This window comes from Helianthus annuus, chromosome 9 (genome assembly GCF_002127325.2).
Source record: "Helianthus annuus cultivar XRQ/B chromosome 9, HanXRQr2.0-SUNRISE, whole genome shotgun sequence".
Lineage (NCBI taxonomy): Eukaryota > Viridiplantae > Streptophyta > Magnoliopsida > Asterales > Asteraceae > Helianthus > Helianthus annuus.
The window spans coordinates 22,978,187-22,995,455 of NC_035441.2; the positions used below are offsets into that span (position 1 = coordinate 22,978,187).

General features: G+C 41.3%; 1 protein-coding gene across 1 annotated transcript; it reads right to left on the reverse strand.

Annotated features, from left to right (window-relative positions):
- Nucleotides 1-14,103: 14,103 nt before the first annotated feature.
- On the reverse strand, nucleotides 14,104-16,263 carry LOC110875356 (eukaryotic translation initiation factor 5B-like). Its single transcript, XM_022123553.1, has 2 exons — nucleotides 16,020-16,263; nucleotides 14,104-15,971 (listed from the first exon to the last, which is right to left on the reverse strand). Exons 1-2 carry the CDS (start codon nucleotides 16,261-16,263, stop codon nucleotides 14,104-14,106), a joined length of 2,112 nt encoding a protein of 703 aa, XP_021979245.1.
- Between the last annotated feature and the right edge of the window lie 1,006 nt (nucleotides 16,264-17,269).

Consider the following 17,269-nt stretch of genomic DNA (forward strand, 5'->3'; position numbering starts at 1 on the left):
GATGTTTCCTATTTAACACGAGAGCCATTACATATCCAATACATCACGTTCAACATCTCATAATCACAATTTAAGTGTGCGGTTTCAAATAAAGTGGGCGACCCGGTTTCGTGAATAGACGTGGCCCAATCAACTTGGCCCACTAAACGCTCGTTTAACTGTGCAGCCCAAATGGCGATTAATCAAACATAAACATAACTAATCCTTCAATTATAACTTATAATTATAACCATTTATTTTCTGTTTTGTTCGACCCAAATTTCCCACTAATTCCGATCATGTCAATTATAAAGTCATAACCCCCCAACTTTAATATTTCAAACAGTTTCACCATTACCTATCATAATCAAATCTATTACCTCAATTACCTTTTAAATATTAACAATGGGTAACACGGAATCATTATTTTAATTTAAGTAACAGTGGTTACCAACTGGCACACACCCCCAAGACCGATCCATTCATTACAAAATTTACATCCATTAGCCCAGTCATTCATTTGTTTAACGAGGACAAGGTTCAAAACAAGCACATAACAGTTATTATTCCTTAAACATTCAATACGTAAAACCAGTTTGTACTATCAGCATATACAGTTGTACACTTCATGAGATTTTAGCATCAAAACATTCAAATAATCAGTTGTACACTCTCCAATCATTCGTTATGCACATTCTCAGGCAAATTAACATCTATACCCTCATGTAATTAATAATCAATATTCATACATCATCATCTAGTTTAATTCATGTAGTATCCTCATCTATTGCTAAGCTTTAGATTCAAACATTCATATTAATCGGCAAGTCACATCATTCAGTGAGTTATTTCTTTCACACATGATATTACACTAGGCCCGGAATTACTCGTAATCCGTCTAGATTAATCAAACAGTTTGTTATGATCATGAAATCATAAGGATCAATATTATCATATACACAATATCACTATCACCAGATTATGTTTATCAAAGAGAACTAAGCATGTTTAATTGTTATTCCACATCACTATCACAGTTGTTATAACCAATATCCATTCTCTGTTCAATATTTCATACACTTTTGCAACCTAACAAGAAATCACATAAACTAACACAATCATATTAAAAGGTATACATACATACAATCACCTACACACAACTATACCTGTTTCATGAACCATATATAGTCATAGTTTCATCTACGTATATGCACCTACACCCGTACACGATCATGCGACCACAAACTACACGTATCAACGTAGAACTTCATAATCATTATGAGTATGCATAAACACAGTTACGTAGCAAAGAGTTTCCACCCGAAATCGACAACAAATAAACGCCTATACGATCACATCAGCCATTAAACACGATTTCTAGCCTTCCTAGCTTACGAATAGCCCTCATATAAACATCTAGATCTCATGTAAAACAGGAAACGCAGCCGCGTATACGAGAACTATAAACCGAAATAAAGCGAGTACGAACTAACCTGAATGAGGGAGATTAGAGGGAAAACTAGTGTGCAAGAGAGAGGGCACCGAGAGGAGGTGGATCGCTAACTGGAACCGGGAACTTGAATAACCTCCTTGGCTCACTTTGTTGTCGATGGAAAGTAGGAGGGGGAGGGGAGAATGGTTTCGTCTGGTATCGAAATTAGGGTTGGGAGGTGATAGTTCTATCATGCAACAAGTTTACCTAATATAAAGAGATAGAGTTTGGCGTATTTGGGGAGGAATGGGCCGAAGATCAAAAGTGGGAGGATGTGAGCCAATCCTAAGTGGGGCACAATTCGTTTTGGTTTATTATTATTTATTATTTTTACTTATCATAAACTAATAATAAAAACATAGTTATTTAACTAATATAGTGTATAATAATCAAGCTATGGTTTGGCGTCATAAGTTTGGAGTTGCACGAGTGGGTTGGATCGAAAAGCGAGACATGTGCTTCGGTTCAAACGGTTCAGGTCGGTACCGCCCGGTAAGGATTTGGTTAACTCACCAAATTAAATAAGCATAAGGTTTGATTTATAAAAACGAAATCAATGAGTTTTTACCTCGAAGTTACGGGTTGTCACATCATCCCCAACTTGAAAGAAATTTCGTCCCGAAATTTAGCACGTGGCCGCTGAGGAAGCTAGTTTGGTTGTGTGGTTTCTTGGTTTTCCTGGGGTGTCACATAGAACACATAGACAGTCATCGCAGTGGGGTGACAAGGGAACAGAAAAGAATTTGACCACCACTTGTCAAATTGCAAGTAAACGATTGGGTGTCATAAAGAACGCATCAAGGCTAATAGACCGCATGCTACTATGCTAAATAAACATACAATTAACAACACATCATGCAAAAGTAATCTAGCAAGTAGGCAATATAAACTCAAATCATACCACCTAGAGTGTTGAGCCTTGCACGTGGAGCGAAGCGTCGTTGTGGATCGTTGAGCACTGTACAGGTTATAGTCTGATTTTAATAAAAACCTTTTCCCTTTATTAAAACCAATTTCACTATAACCAGTGGCTCTGATACCAATCTGTCACACCCCCAAAATCCAGAAGCGGAGTATCACCGCATGGAGGCGTGGCCGACCAGGATCCAGCCACCAATCATATTGAACAATATAAATTAAGTAAATAAAAGTCCAATCCAATCAATATAATTGGTGTCAAAACAATTTAACCAAGTTAAAGTTATCAGCGGAAGCATAAAGTTTAAAACCCAAAGCATAAGTTAAAAGTTCATAAGTTTAACATGGAACTCAACAGTCCATGTCCCACAACGTCCACGCCTCCTCGTGCAAGCTCCGGAAATACCTAACGACCTACAAGGCATGTAACAACGAGTCAACAACAAAGTTGAGCGAGTTCACAGTTGGTGTTCATTATTAAGTTGTTTCAAAACCAGGAGTTCATTTGTAAGTTGTAAGTTAATCCGTTTACCCTGTTTCCCAAACATATCCATAGTTGGTGGGGGCTTCCCCATGTTAACCACTAGACCCGTTTACCATATCGACCACTGACTAAAGTAAGTTGGTGCCCTGACGTCAATGTCTAACAGCATTGACTAGTGCCCAGATCCATTAGTTCACGCCTGTCCTCTGCGGCACGGTGTGAGGCTTGTCAAACCTAAATAGCGCTATCTAACTAATGACCCGCTCGCCATTGGCCCGACGAGTAAGTTGATATAAAAAGGAGGGACTTCATGATAGAGAGTTTTGGTCTAGTATCCGTGTTGTCACCCTTCAATAAAGAGGGTGTGTACGAAATACCCAAACCAGGAGATTACGTAGGTTCCAAGTTAATTCCTTATCACATGTTGTCACCCTTCAATACAGAGGGTGTGTACGTGTTCCAAACCAGGATATCACGCAGTTTTAGTTTAAATCCTTTACCCATTCCCAACCCTTGGGAATCCCATGCCTTGTAGAAAGTGTGAACTCACCTTGGTTTGCTCGGTAAGATTAGTTACTTGATTAACAGTTGATCAAACACGTCCGAGATGAATAAGATGGAAATTGCTCCGATCTCAAGAGGGGGTAAGGTTGCCGTCAAATATGCAAGGGATTGGAGGAGTCTAGGGTTGTTATGGTTATTCCAAAACAAAATATGATTGTGTCCTAAACTTAATAGTATGCGAAACCCATGGAGGTTGGACTCGAGCACTTCGGGCCTGGCATGTGTGTGGGCCGAGGTGAGGGTATGCGGCCCCTATCAAGTGCCGCCCAAACTTTAACAATTAGCCACTAGGGATAGCCCAACTACACACTCAACCTACCCCGATACGATACGTTTTACATTAGACCCGTTTATCACGGCTAGGAGCGTTTAAAGATTTACCACATAAGGAACAAAAAAGAATAAAGAGAAATCAGATTTACTAGACAAAATAACACTACCTCGAAAATTCGGGTTGTCACATCCAATATACTGATTCTTCTAGATTCTCCGGTGGACTTGTCAAAAAGAGATATCACTGCCTCAGCCGTTGTTTCATTGTAAAACCAACCTTGAAATGTATCATGAAAGTCTTGTTCGATGGCTCTAAGAGGCATATTCTTCAAACACTTGGGCAGCTTTACATCCAGAGTTATATCCTTTTCTCCGTTTTCCAAGATTCTTACAATCTGCTTCGGATATTGTGGTTTGCAATCAGGATAACCATTTTTTGCTTGCAACTTGATGTAGTTCCACAAATCTTGTGACAACTCGAGTTTCTGACTTTCACTTTCGCATTAAATGCGCGTTGACTTTGACTGTTTAGTTGTTTGGATTGTGGACTTGAAATTGTACGAGTTGTGTTTTAATGAAACGTATTGTCATTTTTGCCTATATGTGATTACTTGCTGTGGTAGAAAATAATGTTAGAATTATTATTAAAACACTTAATCTAGACCACGAAACATGACCCACAGTTCGAAGGATCTCGAAACATATCCTTCGATTCGAAGGATCAGCTTTCGGTCCGAAGGATCTCGAAACATATCCTTCGACCAGGGACCCTATCCTTCGATATCTTTCGGCCCAGCCTTTCTAATGGGCTTGGCCCATTCCTGTGAAACGATTTATATACGTGATGCATGTAAACCGGCAGTAGTTTCAAAAACCCTAGTTCCATTGTGTGCGAGTGTGACGGCATATAGCAGACCTACTCTCTGTTCGAAGGATTTCATTCCGTAATCCAGATTTCCGGTTAGTGTGTGATGTTGTCTATGATGCTTTGATTTCATGATTAATAAATTGTCTTGCAATATATTGTTAATATGTTAGTCGGATCTGTTTTGATGGTGTTCAATGATAATGTTTTGTGGATCGGCTATGATAACCGGATATGTATGTTAGTATTGCGATATGTTGTTAGAACCGGACATTATTTGCACGATGATTGGATAATATACGAATTGAATTGTCATAGTTGTTAAGATGTTTATGTTAATCAGGTTCATAATCGGCCGAATATTGTAATCGAACATGTTTATGTAGTCGGCACCTATGTGTAAATTGGATAGTTTGAATGATCTTGTTATTCGGATTAGGGTTCTTGATAAACATGGGAATCATGCTTGTTTGATCTGGTTGATGTTAGCTGATTTGTGAAATTTGTGTTAATTGATAATCAGTTTGGAAAACTTGGAAACTGTGAGAAAACGTAACTGATATTCCGTAACTGATATTCATCGAAAGATGGTAGTTATTCGAAACATAGTTGTGACCGAAAGATACTTGTCCTTCGAACCATAGTAGTGTTGACCGAAGGATAACTTTGACCGAACCATAATAGTGTTGACCGAAGGATAGCATGGACCGAAAGATGACACTGGTTCGAAACATAACATTCGGTCCGAAGGATAACTGTGATAACTGTGTATCGAAAGATCACTTATGTGTCGAAAGATAAGAGTGGATCGAAAGATATATGTTTATGAACATACTTTGAATGATTGAATGTATGCTTGATTTATTTGACATGCCATGCTTGGTGATGAATGTTAACATTGGTATTCGTGTACACTAGCTGATGGTTTGATGTGAAACAATACGTGTTGTGCCAATATGCAAACTGACTGTTATGTGAACATTAAAGTGCATGCGTATCATTTCGAACATGGACTGATTTGTTATACGTGCATACAATAGGACGTGATTAATTACTTGTGAGTGCATAACCTAGCATACCGAGCAAACCAAGGTGAGTTCACACAGCCAAGGCATGGGTTCCCAGGGTGGGAATGGGTTGGATGATTGTTGTGCATGCTTAAATGATACTTGTCGAACTGCCTTCGCACACACCCTGGTTGGTAAAGACTATGGTCGCGAACGAACTACTCAACTGCCTTCGCACACACCCTGGTCGGTAAAGACTATGGTCGCGAACGAACTGATCAATTGCCTTCGCACACACCCTGGTCGGTAAAGACTACGGTCGCGAACTAATGAACCTAATCTTCGCACACATGCCTGTGAGGCCGCGATGGAACTGATACGATATGAGACTTAATTGAACGAACGCATTATTACCCAAACTAAACTATTAACTGTGAACTCGCTCAACTAGTTTGTTGATCATTCTGTTACATGCCTTGCAGATCGTTAGGTACTTGGAGCTTGCACTGGAGAAGCGGGTCGTTGTGGACAAGGATCGTGGCTTTTCTTTTGAACTATTATGACACTTAAAAATTGTTAACTACTACTGGATTATTTACTATGCTTCCGCTACATTTTGAAACTATGGTTTTGTTTGAACACCTTTCGTGTTGAATGGATGGTTTACTTTTATTTTACTTGATATTAATTTCATGTTCAATATGATTGGTGGCTTGATCCTGGTCAGTCACGCTCCCAAGCGGTGATACTCCGCGTGTGGATTTTGGGGGTGTGACAGATTGGTATCAGAGCCATTGGTTATAGAGAACTTGGTTTTAATATGGAAAAACGTTTTTATTAAAACCAGACTATAACCAGAACAGTGCTCTCAACGATCCACAACGACGCTTCGCTCCACGTGCAAGACTCAACTTCCTAGGTAATAAGGTTTATGTTTATTGCCTACATTGCTAGAATTTGCATAGAACTTTGCTCGTAGTATGCTTACATTACCTTGCTCACAACTTGTCATTGCATGAGAATACTTATGTGCTTACACTCTTCTGTCATCGCACTATTCGCGAACCTTTCTCACTTATGTTGCCTTTGATGTGAAGATCAATGGCCGCACGAATTACCATGACTCAAGCCCAGCTAGAGGCTCTCGTTGCTGCGGCAGTTGCAGCCGCCCAAGCAGGTAGTATACCCTGCAGTATAGACACTAGGATCTTTAGATCCTACATTAATTCTCGTACTTAACTTTGCCCTATTCGTACACAATAGGTCAACCCGCTCAGCAACAGCCTGGGTGCACCTTCAAGAATTTCATGGAATGTCGTCCTAGCTCGTTCAGTGGCACGGAGGGAGCAGTTGGACTCCTCCACTGGTTTGAAAAGCTCGAGTCGGTTTTCGAAATGTGTGAATGCCCTGAGGCTCGCAGGGTGAAGTTCGCCACTGGCACACTTGAAGGGATTGCGCTCACTTGGTGGAACGCACAAGTGCAGATCTTAGGGTTGGCAGCTGCTAACGCCACACCCTGGAATGAATTCAAAGAACTGATCAAGAGGGAATACTGCACTAGAGAAGACATTCACAAGTTGGAGGACGAGTTGTATAACTTGAAAATGGTTGGTTCGGAAATCGAAGCTTACACCAAGAGATCGAATGAGTTGGCTGTGTTATGTCCAACTATGGTGGACCCTCCATACAAGCGTATTGAGTTGTATCTCAAAGGTTTGGCACCAGAAATACAGAGCCACGTTACCTCGGCTAATCTCAACAATATCCAGGAAATACAGCGTCTCGCTCATCGCATCACCGATCAGGCAGTGGATCAGAATAAACTGCCAAAGCGTGTCGGCGCTACTGCTACAGTCACTCCAGCTGCTACTTCTGCTACACCCAGCGACAACAAGAGAAAATGGGATGGGGATTCCAGCAGGGGATCGGTGTCTGCTCAGTCCCAAACTCAGCAACGTCGCACCAACGATTACCAGAGTCCGAGTCAGCAATCATCGGGAAGTCAGGGACAACGTGGTTATCAGGGAAATCATCCGTGGTGCAACAGGTGCAACAAACACCACAGTGGAAGGTGTCGGAAAGATCGCTGTCAAAGATGCCACAAGATGGGCCATGAGGCCAAAGATTGTAGAAGCGCGCGACCAGTGAACCAGAACCAGCAACTCCCACCGCCAGCTCCACAGAATCAGCAGCAGCAGCCACAGCGTGGAAATCGGGGATGTTTCCAGTGTGGGGCTGAAGGTCATTACAAGCGCGATTGCCCTCAGTTGAACCAGAATCGCAACAACAACAACAACAACCAGGGCAACGGAAATAACAACAATCAGGGTAATGGTAACAACAACAACGGGGGAAACAACAACAACAACGACAATGAAGCTCGTGGTCGTGCTTTTGTGTTGGGTCGAGGAGATGCAGTGAATGATCCCAATGTGGTTATGGGTAAGTTTCTTCTCGACGATATTTATGTTACTGTCTTATTTGATTCGGGTGCTGATACAAGCTATATGTCATTGAAAATGAGTAAATTATTAAAACGTACACCAACACCCCTAGACACCAAACACGTCGTAGAACTAGCCAATGGTAAAAGTGTAGAAGCCGCACAGGTAGTCAAGGGTTGTAGTATTGTTCTAGCGGGTCAGACTTTCTCGATTGATCTCATACCCATAGTTTTGGGTAGTTTCGACGTCGTCATCGGTATGGATTGGTTATCCCAACATCATGCGGAGATCTTATGCAAGGAAAAAGTTATTCGTATTCCTCGCTCCAGTCAAGAACCTCTCGAAGTACAAGGTGACAAGAGTGGTGCTGTGGTTGGCATCATCTCTTACTTAAAGGCGCAGAAATGTTTACGAAAGGGACATACTGCCATTCTGGCACTTGTCACTGACGCATCAGCAAAGGAAAGGAAGCTGGAGGATATACCAGTTGTGCGTGATTTTCCTCAAGTGTTTCCTGAAGATTTACCTGGTTTACCTCCTCATCGTCAAGTCGAGTTTCAGATTGAGTTAGCTCCTGGAGCAGCACCAATAGCCCGCGCACCGTATCGTTTAGCTCCAACCGAACTGGAAGAACTGTCGAAGCAGCTACAAGAGCTCTTGGAAAAGGGCTTTATTCGTCCAAGCTCTTCGCCTTGGGGAGCTCCAGTGTTATTTGTAAAGAAGAAAGACGGTACGTTCAGGATGTGCATCGACTACCGCGAACTCAATAAGGTGACGGTGAAGAACCGTTATCCTCTTCCGCGCATAGATGATCTATTCGACCAGTTGCAAGGGTCGTGTTACTATTCCAAGATTGATTTAAGGTCAGGGTATCATCAGCTGAGAGTCCGGGATGAGGACGTCTCCAAAACCGCTTTCAGAACTCGCTACGGTCATTACGAGTTTCTTGTCATGCCATTCGGGCTTACGAACGCGCCAGCAGTCTTCATGGATCTTATGAACAGGGTGTGTAAACCCTATCTAGACAAGTTCGTCATTGTCTTCATCGACGACATCCTGATTTACTCCAAGAGTCAGGAGGAGCACGAGCAGCACTTACGCCTTATCTTGGAACTTCTTCGAAAGGAGCAACTGTACGCAAAGTTTTCAAAATGCGACTTCTGGCTTCGTGAAGTCCACTTCTTAGGCCATGTGGTAAACAAGGATGGGATTCATGTCGATCCATCCAAGGTTGATTCGATCAGAAACTGGCCAGCACCGCGTACACCGACTGAAATACGCCAATTCTTGGGTTTGGCGGGTTACTACAGGCGATTTATTAAAGACTTCTCAAAGATCGCGCAGCCGCTCACTATGTTAACACAGAAAGGTGTCGTTTACAGATGGGGTAATACGCAAGAGACCGCTTTTCAGTACTTAAAAGATAGGCTTTGCAGCGCACCTATTCTCTCATTGCCAGAGGGCACGGATGACTTCGTGGTTTATTGTGACGCATCGATACAGGGTCTTGGATGTGTGTTGATGCAACGTGATAAAGTGATAGCCTACGCTTCTCGGCAACTCAAGGTTCATGAACGGAACTACACGACGCACGATTTAGAGCTGGGAGCTGTTGTTTTCGCGCTTAAGATATGGCGACACTACCTGTACGGTACCAGGTGCACGATTTACACCGATCACAGGAGTCTCGAGCATATTCTTAAGCAAAAGGATTTGAATATGCGTCAACGGAGATGGGTTGAACTTCTGAACGACTACGAATGCGCCATCAAGTATCATCCAGGCAAGGCCAATGTTGTGGCTGATGCCCTCAGTCGGAAAGACACTCTACCTAAGCGCGTGCGAGCGCTACAGCTTACTATTCAGTCCAGTCTTCCTGCACAGATACGAGCTGCTCAGTTAGAAGCACTGAAACCCGAAAACGTCAAAGCTGAAGCCTTACGCGGCTCAAGGCAACGCCTGGAACAAAAGGAAGACGGTGCCTACTATGTAACGGGGCGTATTTGGGTCCCACTTTATGGCGGTTTACGCGAACTTGTAATGGATGAAGCTCACAAGTCTCGCTATTCGGTACATCCAGGGTCGGATAAAATGTACCACGACATCAGTACTACTTATTGGTGGCCTAGTATGAAGGCCCACATCGCCACCTATGTTGGCAAATGCTTAACCTGTGCGAGAGTCAAGGTTGAATATCAGAAACCAGCTGGTCTACTTCAGCAGCCCAAGATACCGCAGTGGAAATGGGAAGAAATTTCCATGGATTTTGTGACAGGCCTACCTAGATCCCAGCGTGGGAATGACACTATTTGGGTAATCGTTGATCGACTCACAAAGTCTGCTCACTTCTTGGCTATCAAAGAAACGGATAAGTTTTCTACCCTAGCAGACGTCTATCTTAAAGAAGTTGTTTCGAGGCACGGAGTGCCCACTTCCATTATCTCGGATCGCGATGCACGATTCACGTCAGAGCTTTGGCAAGCGATGCACAAATCCTTCGGCTCACGGTTAGACATGAGCACAGCCTATCACCCTCAGACGGATGGGCAGTCTGAGCGCACGATTCAAACTCTAGAAGACATGCTTCGGGCATGCGTTATAGACTTCGACAACGGCTGGGAAAAACACCTCCCTTTGGTGGAGTTTTCATACAATAACAGTTACCATACCAGCATTCAAGCCGCTCCATTCGAGGCATTGTACGGACGTAAATGCCGGTCACCTCTCTGTTGGGCAGAGGTGGGGGATAGTCAAATTACGGGTCCAGACATTGTAGTGGACGCCACAGAAAAGATAGCACAGATACGGCAACGCATGGCGGCAGCACGCGACCGTCAGAAAGCCTACGCGGACAAGCGTAGAAAGCCATTGGAATTTGAGGTCGGGGACCGGGTTTTATTGAAGGTTTCACCTTGGAAGGGTGTGGTTCGATTTGGTAAAAGAGGCAAACTGAATCCGCGGTACGTCGGACCATTTGAAATCTTAGAAAAGATTGGCAAAGTAGCCTACAGATTAAACCTACCAGCTGAACTCGGTGCAGTTCACAATGTATTTCACGTGTCAAATCTGAAGAAGTGCCTGTCAGATGAGACCCTTATAGTTCCTTTTAAGGAACTCACTATCGACGAGCGGTTGCAGTTCGTCGAGGAACCAGTTGAAATCACGGACCGGGATGTTAAGGTCCTCAAACACAAGAGAATCCCTCTTGTCCGAGTTCGTTGGAACTCCCAGCGTGGTCCAGAGTATACCTGGGAACGCGAAGATCAGATGAAAGAAAAGTATCCCCAGTTATTCGAAACCAATGCATCCACTTCTGAGGCTGAAGCTACTACTACTGAATTTCGGGACGAAATTCCAAATCAACGGGGGGATGATGTGACACCCCAGGAAAACCAGTGAACGATGTAACTTACCTAGCTTCCTCAGTGAGTGCGTACCAAATTTCGGGACGAAATTTCTTTTAAGTTGGGGATAATGTGACAACTCGAGTTTCTGACTTTCACTTTCGCATTAAATGCGCGTTGACTTTGACTGTTTAGTTGTTTGGATTGTGGACTTGAAATTGTACGAGTTGTGTTTTAATGAAACGTATTGTCATTTTTGCCTATATGTGATTACTTGCTGTGGTAGAAAATAATGTTAGAATTATTATTAAAACACTTAATCTAGACCACGAAACATGACCCACAGTTCGAAGGATCTCGAAACATATCCTTCGATTCGAAGGATCAGCTTTCGGTCCGAAGGATCTCGAAACATATCCTTCGACCAGGGACCCTATCCTTCGATATCTTTCGGCCCAGCCTTTCTAATGGGCTTGGTCCATTCCTGTGAAACGATTTATATACGTGATGCATGTAAACCGGCAGTAGTTTCAAAAACCCTAGTTCCATTGTGTGCGAGTGTGACGGCATATAGCAGACCTACTCTCTGTTCGAAGGATTTCATTCCGTAATCCAGATTTCCGGTTAGTGTGTGATGTTGTCTATGATGCTTTGATTTCATGATTAATAAATTGTCTTGCAATATATTGTTAATATGTTAGTCGGATCTGTTTTGATGGTGTTCAATGATAATGTTTTGTGGATCGGCTATGATAACCGGATATGTATGTTAGTATTGCGATATGTTGTTAGAACCGGACATTATTTGCACGATGATTGGATAATATACGAATTGAATTGTCATAGTTGTTAAGATGTTTATGTTAATCAGGTTCATAATCGGCCGAATATTGTAATCGAACATGTTTATGTAGTCGGCACCTATGTGTAAATTGGATAGTTTGAATGATCTTGTTATTCGGATTAGGGTTCTTGATAAACATGGGAATCATGCTTGTTTGATCTGGTTGATGTTAGCTGATTTGTGAAATTTGTGTTAATTGATAATCAGTTTGGAAAACTTGGAAACTGTGAGAAAACGTAACTGATATTCCGTAACTGATATTCATCGAAAGATGGTAGTTATTCGAAACATAGTTGTGACCGAAAGATACTTGTCCTTCGAACCATAGTAGTGTTGACCGAAGGATAACTTTGACCGAACCATAATAGTGTTGACCGAAGGATAGCATGGACCGAAAGATGACACTGGTTCGAAACATAACATTCGGTCCGAAGGATAACTGTGATAACTGTGTATCGAAAGATCACTTATGTGTCGAAAGATAAGAGTGGATCGAAAGATATATGTTTATGAACATACTTTGAATGATTGAATGTATGCTTGATTTATTTGACATGCCATGCTTGGTGATGAATGTTAACATTGGTATTCGTGTACACTAGCTGATGGTTTGATGTGAAACAATACGTGTTGTGCCAATATGCAAACTGACTGTTATGTGAACATTAAAGTGCATGCGTATCATTTCGAACATGGACTGATTTGTTATACGTGCATACAATAGGACGTGATTAATTACTTGTGAGTGCATAACCTAGCATACCGAGCAAACCAAGGTGAGTTCACACAGCCAAGGCATGGGTTCCCAGGGTGGGAATGGGTTGGATGATTGTTGTGCATGCTTAAATGATACTTGTCGAACTGCCTTCGCACACACCCTGGTTGGTAAAGACTATGGTCGCGAACGAACTACTCAACTGCCTTCGCACACACCCTGGTCGGTAAAGACTATGGTCGCGAACGAACTGATCAATTGCCTTCGCACACACCCTGGTCGGTAAAGACTACGGTCGCGAACTAATGAACCTAATCTTCGCACACATGCCTGTGAGGCCGCGATGGAACTGATACGATATGAGACTTAATTGAACGAACGCATTATTACCCAAACTAAACTATTAACTGTGAACTCGCTCAACTAGTTTGTTGATCATTCTGTTACATGCCTTGCAGATCGTTAGGTACTTGGAGCTTGCACTGGAGAAGCGGGTCGTTGTGGACAAGGATCGTGGCTTTTCTTTTGAACTATTATGACACTTAAAAATTGTTAACTACTACTGGATTATTTACTATGCTTCCGCTACATTTTGAAACTATGGTTTTGTTTGAACACCTTTCGTGTTGAATGGATGGTTTACTTTTATTTTACTTGATATTAATTTCATGTTCAATATGATTGGTGGCTTGATCCTGGTCAGTCACGCTCCCAAGCGGTGATACTCCGCGTGTGGATTTTGGGGGTGTGACAAATCTTGACCATGTAAACGAACTTCAGGACCAAAGTAGAACTGTTTGATATTCTTAGTCTTCACCAACTCATCCACATCCCACCAAGGTAGAGAACCAATATCAGATAAGAAGTCGAAGTATTGAACTCCTTCTTCTCTCCTAATGGCATACACTTTCAAATCTTCAAGATACCCCCACGATAAAATATCTCCCCATGACAAATTTTTACTGTGAGTGAAGTACTGGAGAGCTCTGAAAGTCTTACTTTCTTTGGGCATATTCTTGAACCATTTCTTTCTTTCTTCTGCAGATATTTCTCTAGGAACAGTTTCAGGAACACCCTCAGTAGAGATCTTTTCAACAATCTTTCATCTGATCTCATCTTCATTTCTGTTTTTAAACATCTCAGCAAATGAAGGAAATGTCTCATTAATCATAGCTTAATGAAAATCAACTTCATCTTCAGATGAATCTGAAGCATCTTCAACAATTACATCATCATAATGATCTGCTTCAAAGGCATATCTTGGTTCAAAATCTTTAGCTGGTGACTGAGGAATTTCATCCTCAATATCAAACTTGAACTTCCCTTCTTCTAATCCCAACTCCTCTAGCATTTCAGCGCTAGTTCTTCTCACCTCTACCTCTCCTTCTTGTGGAACATTTAGGTAAATAACAGTTGGGTTTGAAAGAAGTACCTGATCAGCATGTTGTTTTCCAGATGATGAAGCTTCATTCTGTACGTCATCCTCTTGCTCATTGATTTCGTCGTTCAGTAGCTCTTCTATTCTTTCTTGAACAATTGGATCTTTGACTAATAACCCAGAAGCACCTTGATCATTGTCATCATCTCCTTTGTCATCTTTATCACTACCATCATCAGGCTTATCATCCATTTGATCATCACCATTGTCTTCCTCTTCCTCTTCTTCATCACCAAACAACTCTTCATCAGAGTCTTCATCAACTATCTCACCACGAGCTATCTTTCCCTTTCTTTTCAGTTTAAAAATCTTTAGAAGTCGAGCCACTTCTTTTGCATTGTATGGCACAAGATAAGCATCACCAACCAACACAAATTGTTGTGTCTTCCATTCTAGCAGCAACACTTCTCTTGCCTTTCTTTTTCTCTGAATAACCTCAACCCTTCTAAAAATATTATCAATATCAACAGGCTCAGAAGACTCACCAACTATCATGTAGTCTGGTTCCTGAACTTCTTCAGCTTCAACCATTTCTATATCTGGTTGAGATGATGAACCACCAATTTCGGGTTGGCTTGATGATCCACTAGCTACATGAGTCTCATCAATCACACCTTTGTTCTTTTGAGTAGCTTCTTCAGCTAGACGCCTTTCAAGCTCCATTCTTCTTTCATTTGCTTTTCTCACTTCTATCTCTTCAAATGCAGCATGAATATTCATTTTCAAGTGACTTTCCATAACAGCGCATAGCATCTGATATTGTTCATCTTTCACTACTTTGTCAGCCTTCATAGCTTCTATTTCTAGCTTCATCGCCTTCATTTCATTTGACGAAGCTTCACTCATTTCACTGAGAAGCTGATTTAAAGTTTGGTTCACATCCTCCAGATTCTTTATCTTAACATTCAATGACGAGATCTCAAGCATCAATAATTTAAACATCTTAGAATTATCATGAATATCATCCTTCATTTTGTTCATAGATTCTTCTTGCTCTATCAATGCTTCTCTAATTTGATCATGAGCTTTCATCAATTTGTCAACCTGTTTCTTGAGAATATCGCGTTCCAATTCTGTTTTTGCCTTTTCTTTTTCTAGCTTGTTGACCTTCTGCAATAGCTCTTTGACTACTTGATCATTGAACATGTCGAAGTCTTCTTCAGGCATATCTTCTGTGTAAATTCCTGTTGCTTCTGGAAGACCTTCGAAAATGTAATCATACTTTGGATCTTTATGATGTGACGGTCCTGGTTTATCTTGAGGATTAGGACGTGGACTAGCAGCTTTTGATCTTATGATTTCTACGTAATCATCATCACCAGTTTCTTTTTCAGCTACTGGCTTCTTTATGGTTTCAACTTCAAGTTCTTTTGGTTTTTGAACATGCTTTTCTGATTTTCCTCTGTTTTCTTTAGACGGTTCTGCTCCAGCTTTCTTTGCTCTAACGTTTCTTCGGATTACACCAGCTTGAACTGCCTTTAGTTTCTTTACTTGTTTCTTTGGCTGTTCTGGTACATAAGGCGAATCTTCTTCATCTGATGTTTTCTTCTTCTTTAAAGGTTTCTTTTTCAGCTGTGCTTTCCCCCTTCCAAGAGTTGTTGGATCTAATTCAGATTCAGATTGAGTTTCTTCAGAATCATCTTCACTTTAACTTCCCAGATCTTCAATCTCTGATTCAACTCTTGTAACTTTTTCAACATGAGCACTTGATCCTTGAACTTGTTGTGCTGCAACTTCTTCATTCTTTTTCAGATAGCTCTCCAAGGATTCTTTTAAAAGTTCAGCTCCTTGTTCAATCACCACAGATGGCTCCAAAACAATTTCATCAATCAGTCTCTGCTGTGGTTCTCCAGAAGACCATACAAAACAAACATTAACAAAGACTTTTAGAGACATTTTATAAGCATAAATTCTAACTGTCTTAAGGCTCCTCCTTTCACTGTACCCTTATCTCCATCCTTCGGAATGATAACTGCAGGGGATGACTTAAGTGTTCTCTTTCTTTTCCATCTCTCACACACCACCACCTAGTCTTCTTCTCAACCATATCTTTCATCTTTTCATTTTCATTATCTGAGTCACTGTTGTCTTGCCTCCACTTATCATTTTCAGGAGCAACATAATTTTTATCTTTGATTCTGCAAATCATTTGCTTTGTTTTTGCATCTTTCTCTTTGGTGATTCTCACAATTGTTTTCATATGTAATGTTCCTCACTTCCATGACATCACTTCTGATCTTTGGAAGATCCTTGATCTTATCATTTATCAACATCATAACGAATCTAGGATACATGATGTATTTGTCTCCTTCAGCCTGACAGTTCTCCTTCATATACTCAAAGATCACTTGAGAAATGTTGTACTTTCTGTTCAAAACCAAGCTTGTGATAATGTTCATAATGTAATCAGAAACTTCATCATAGGCTCCTTTCCTGTGTGATAATGAATGAACCATGCAATGCGGCAAGTATCTATAAGCTTTTGAAAAACGTGTCTTAGTCATCTTTCCATTGATATGACCAGTAAATCCCATTCTGCACCACAAACCTTTAGCAAGAAGTTCAGACATGATTATTGGATCATTGTCAGAATCTTTCAAGTCCAGAACTCTTCTTAAATCTCCAACATCAAACTTGAATTCTACATCTATGTCTTTTCCCTTTTAATCCTTCTTTCTCAAGACTGCATGTATCATCTTGTCTGTTTCCTCATACCTCGCTGTGTTCCAGAAAGCTCTAACATGCGATTCATAAATAACTGTTTTATCTGATAAAGCCTTCACTACTTTGCTTTCTTTCAAAAATTCGGCCATCTTTTCAACCACCGTACCATTCAAACTATCTGAATCAATTACACAGTAAACATTGTGGCCTTTATCTGTGTCCTTTCCTCTTCTCTGTA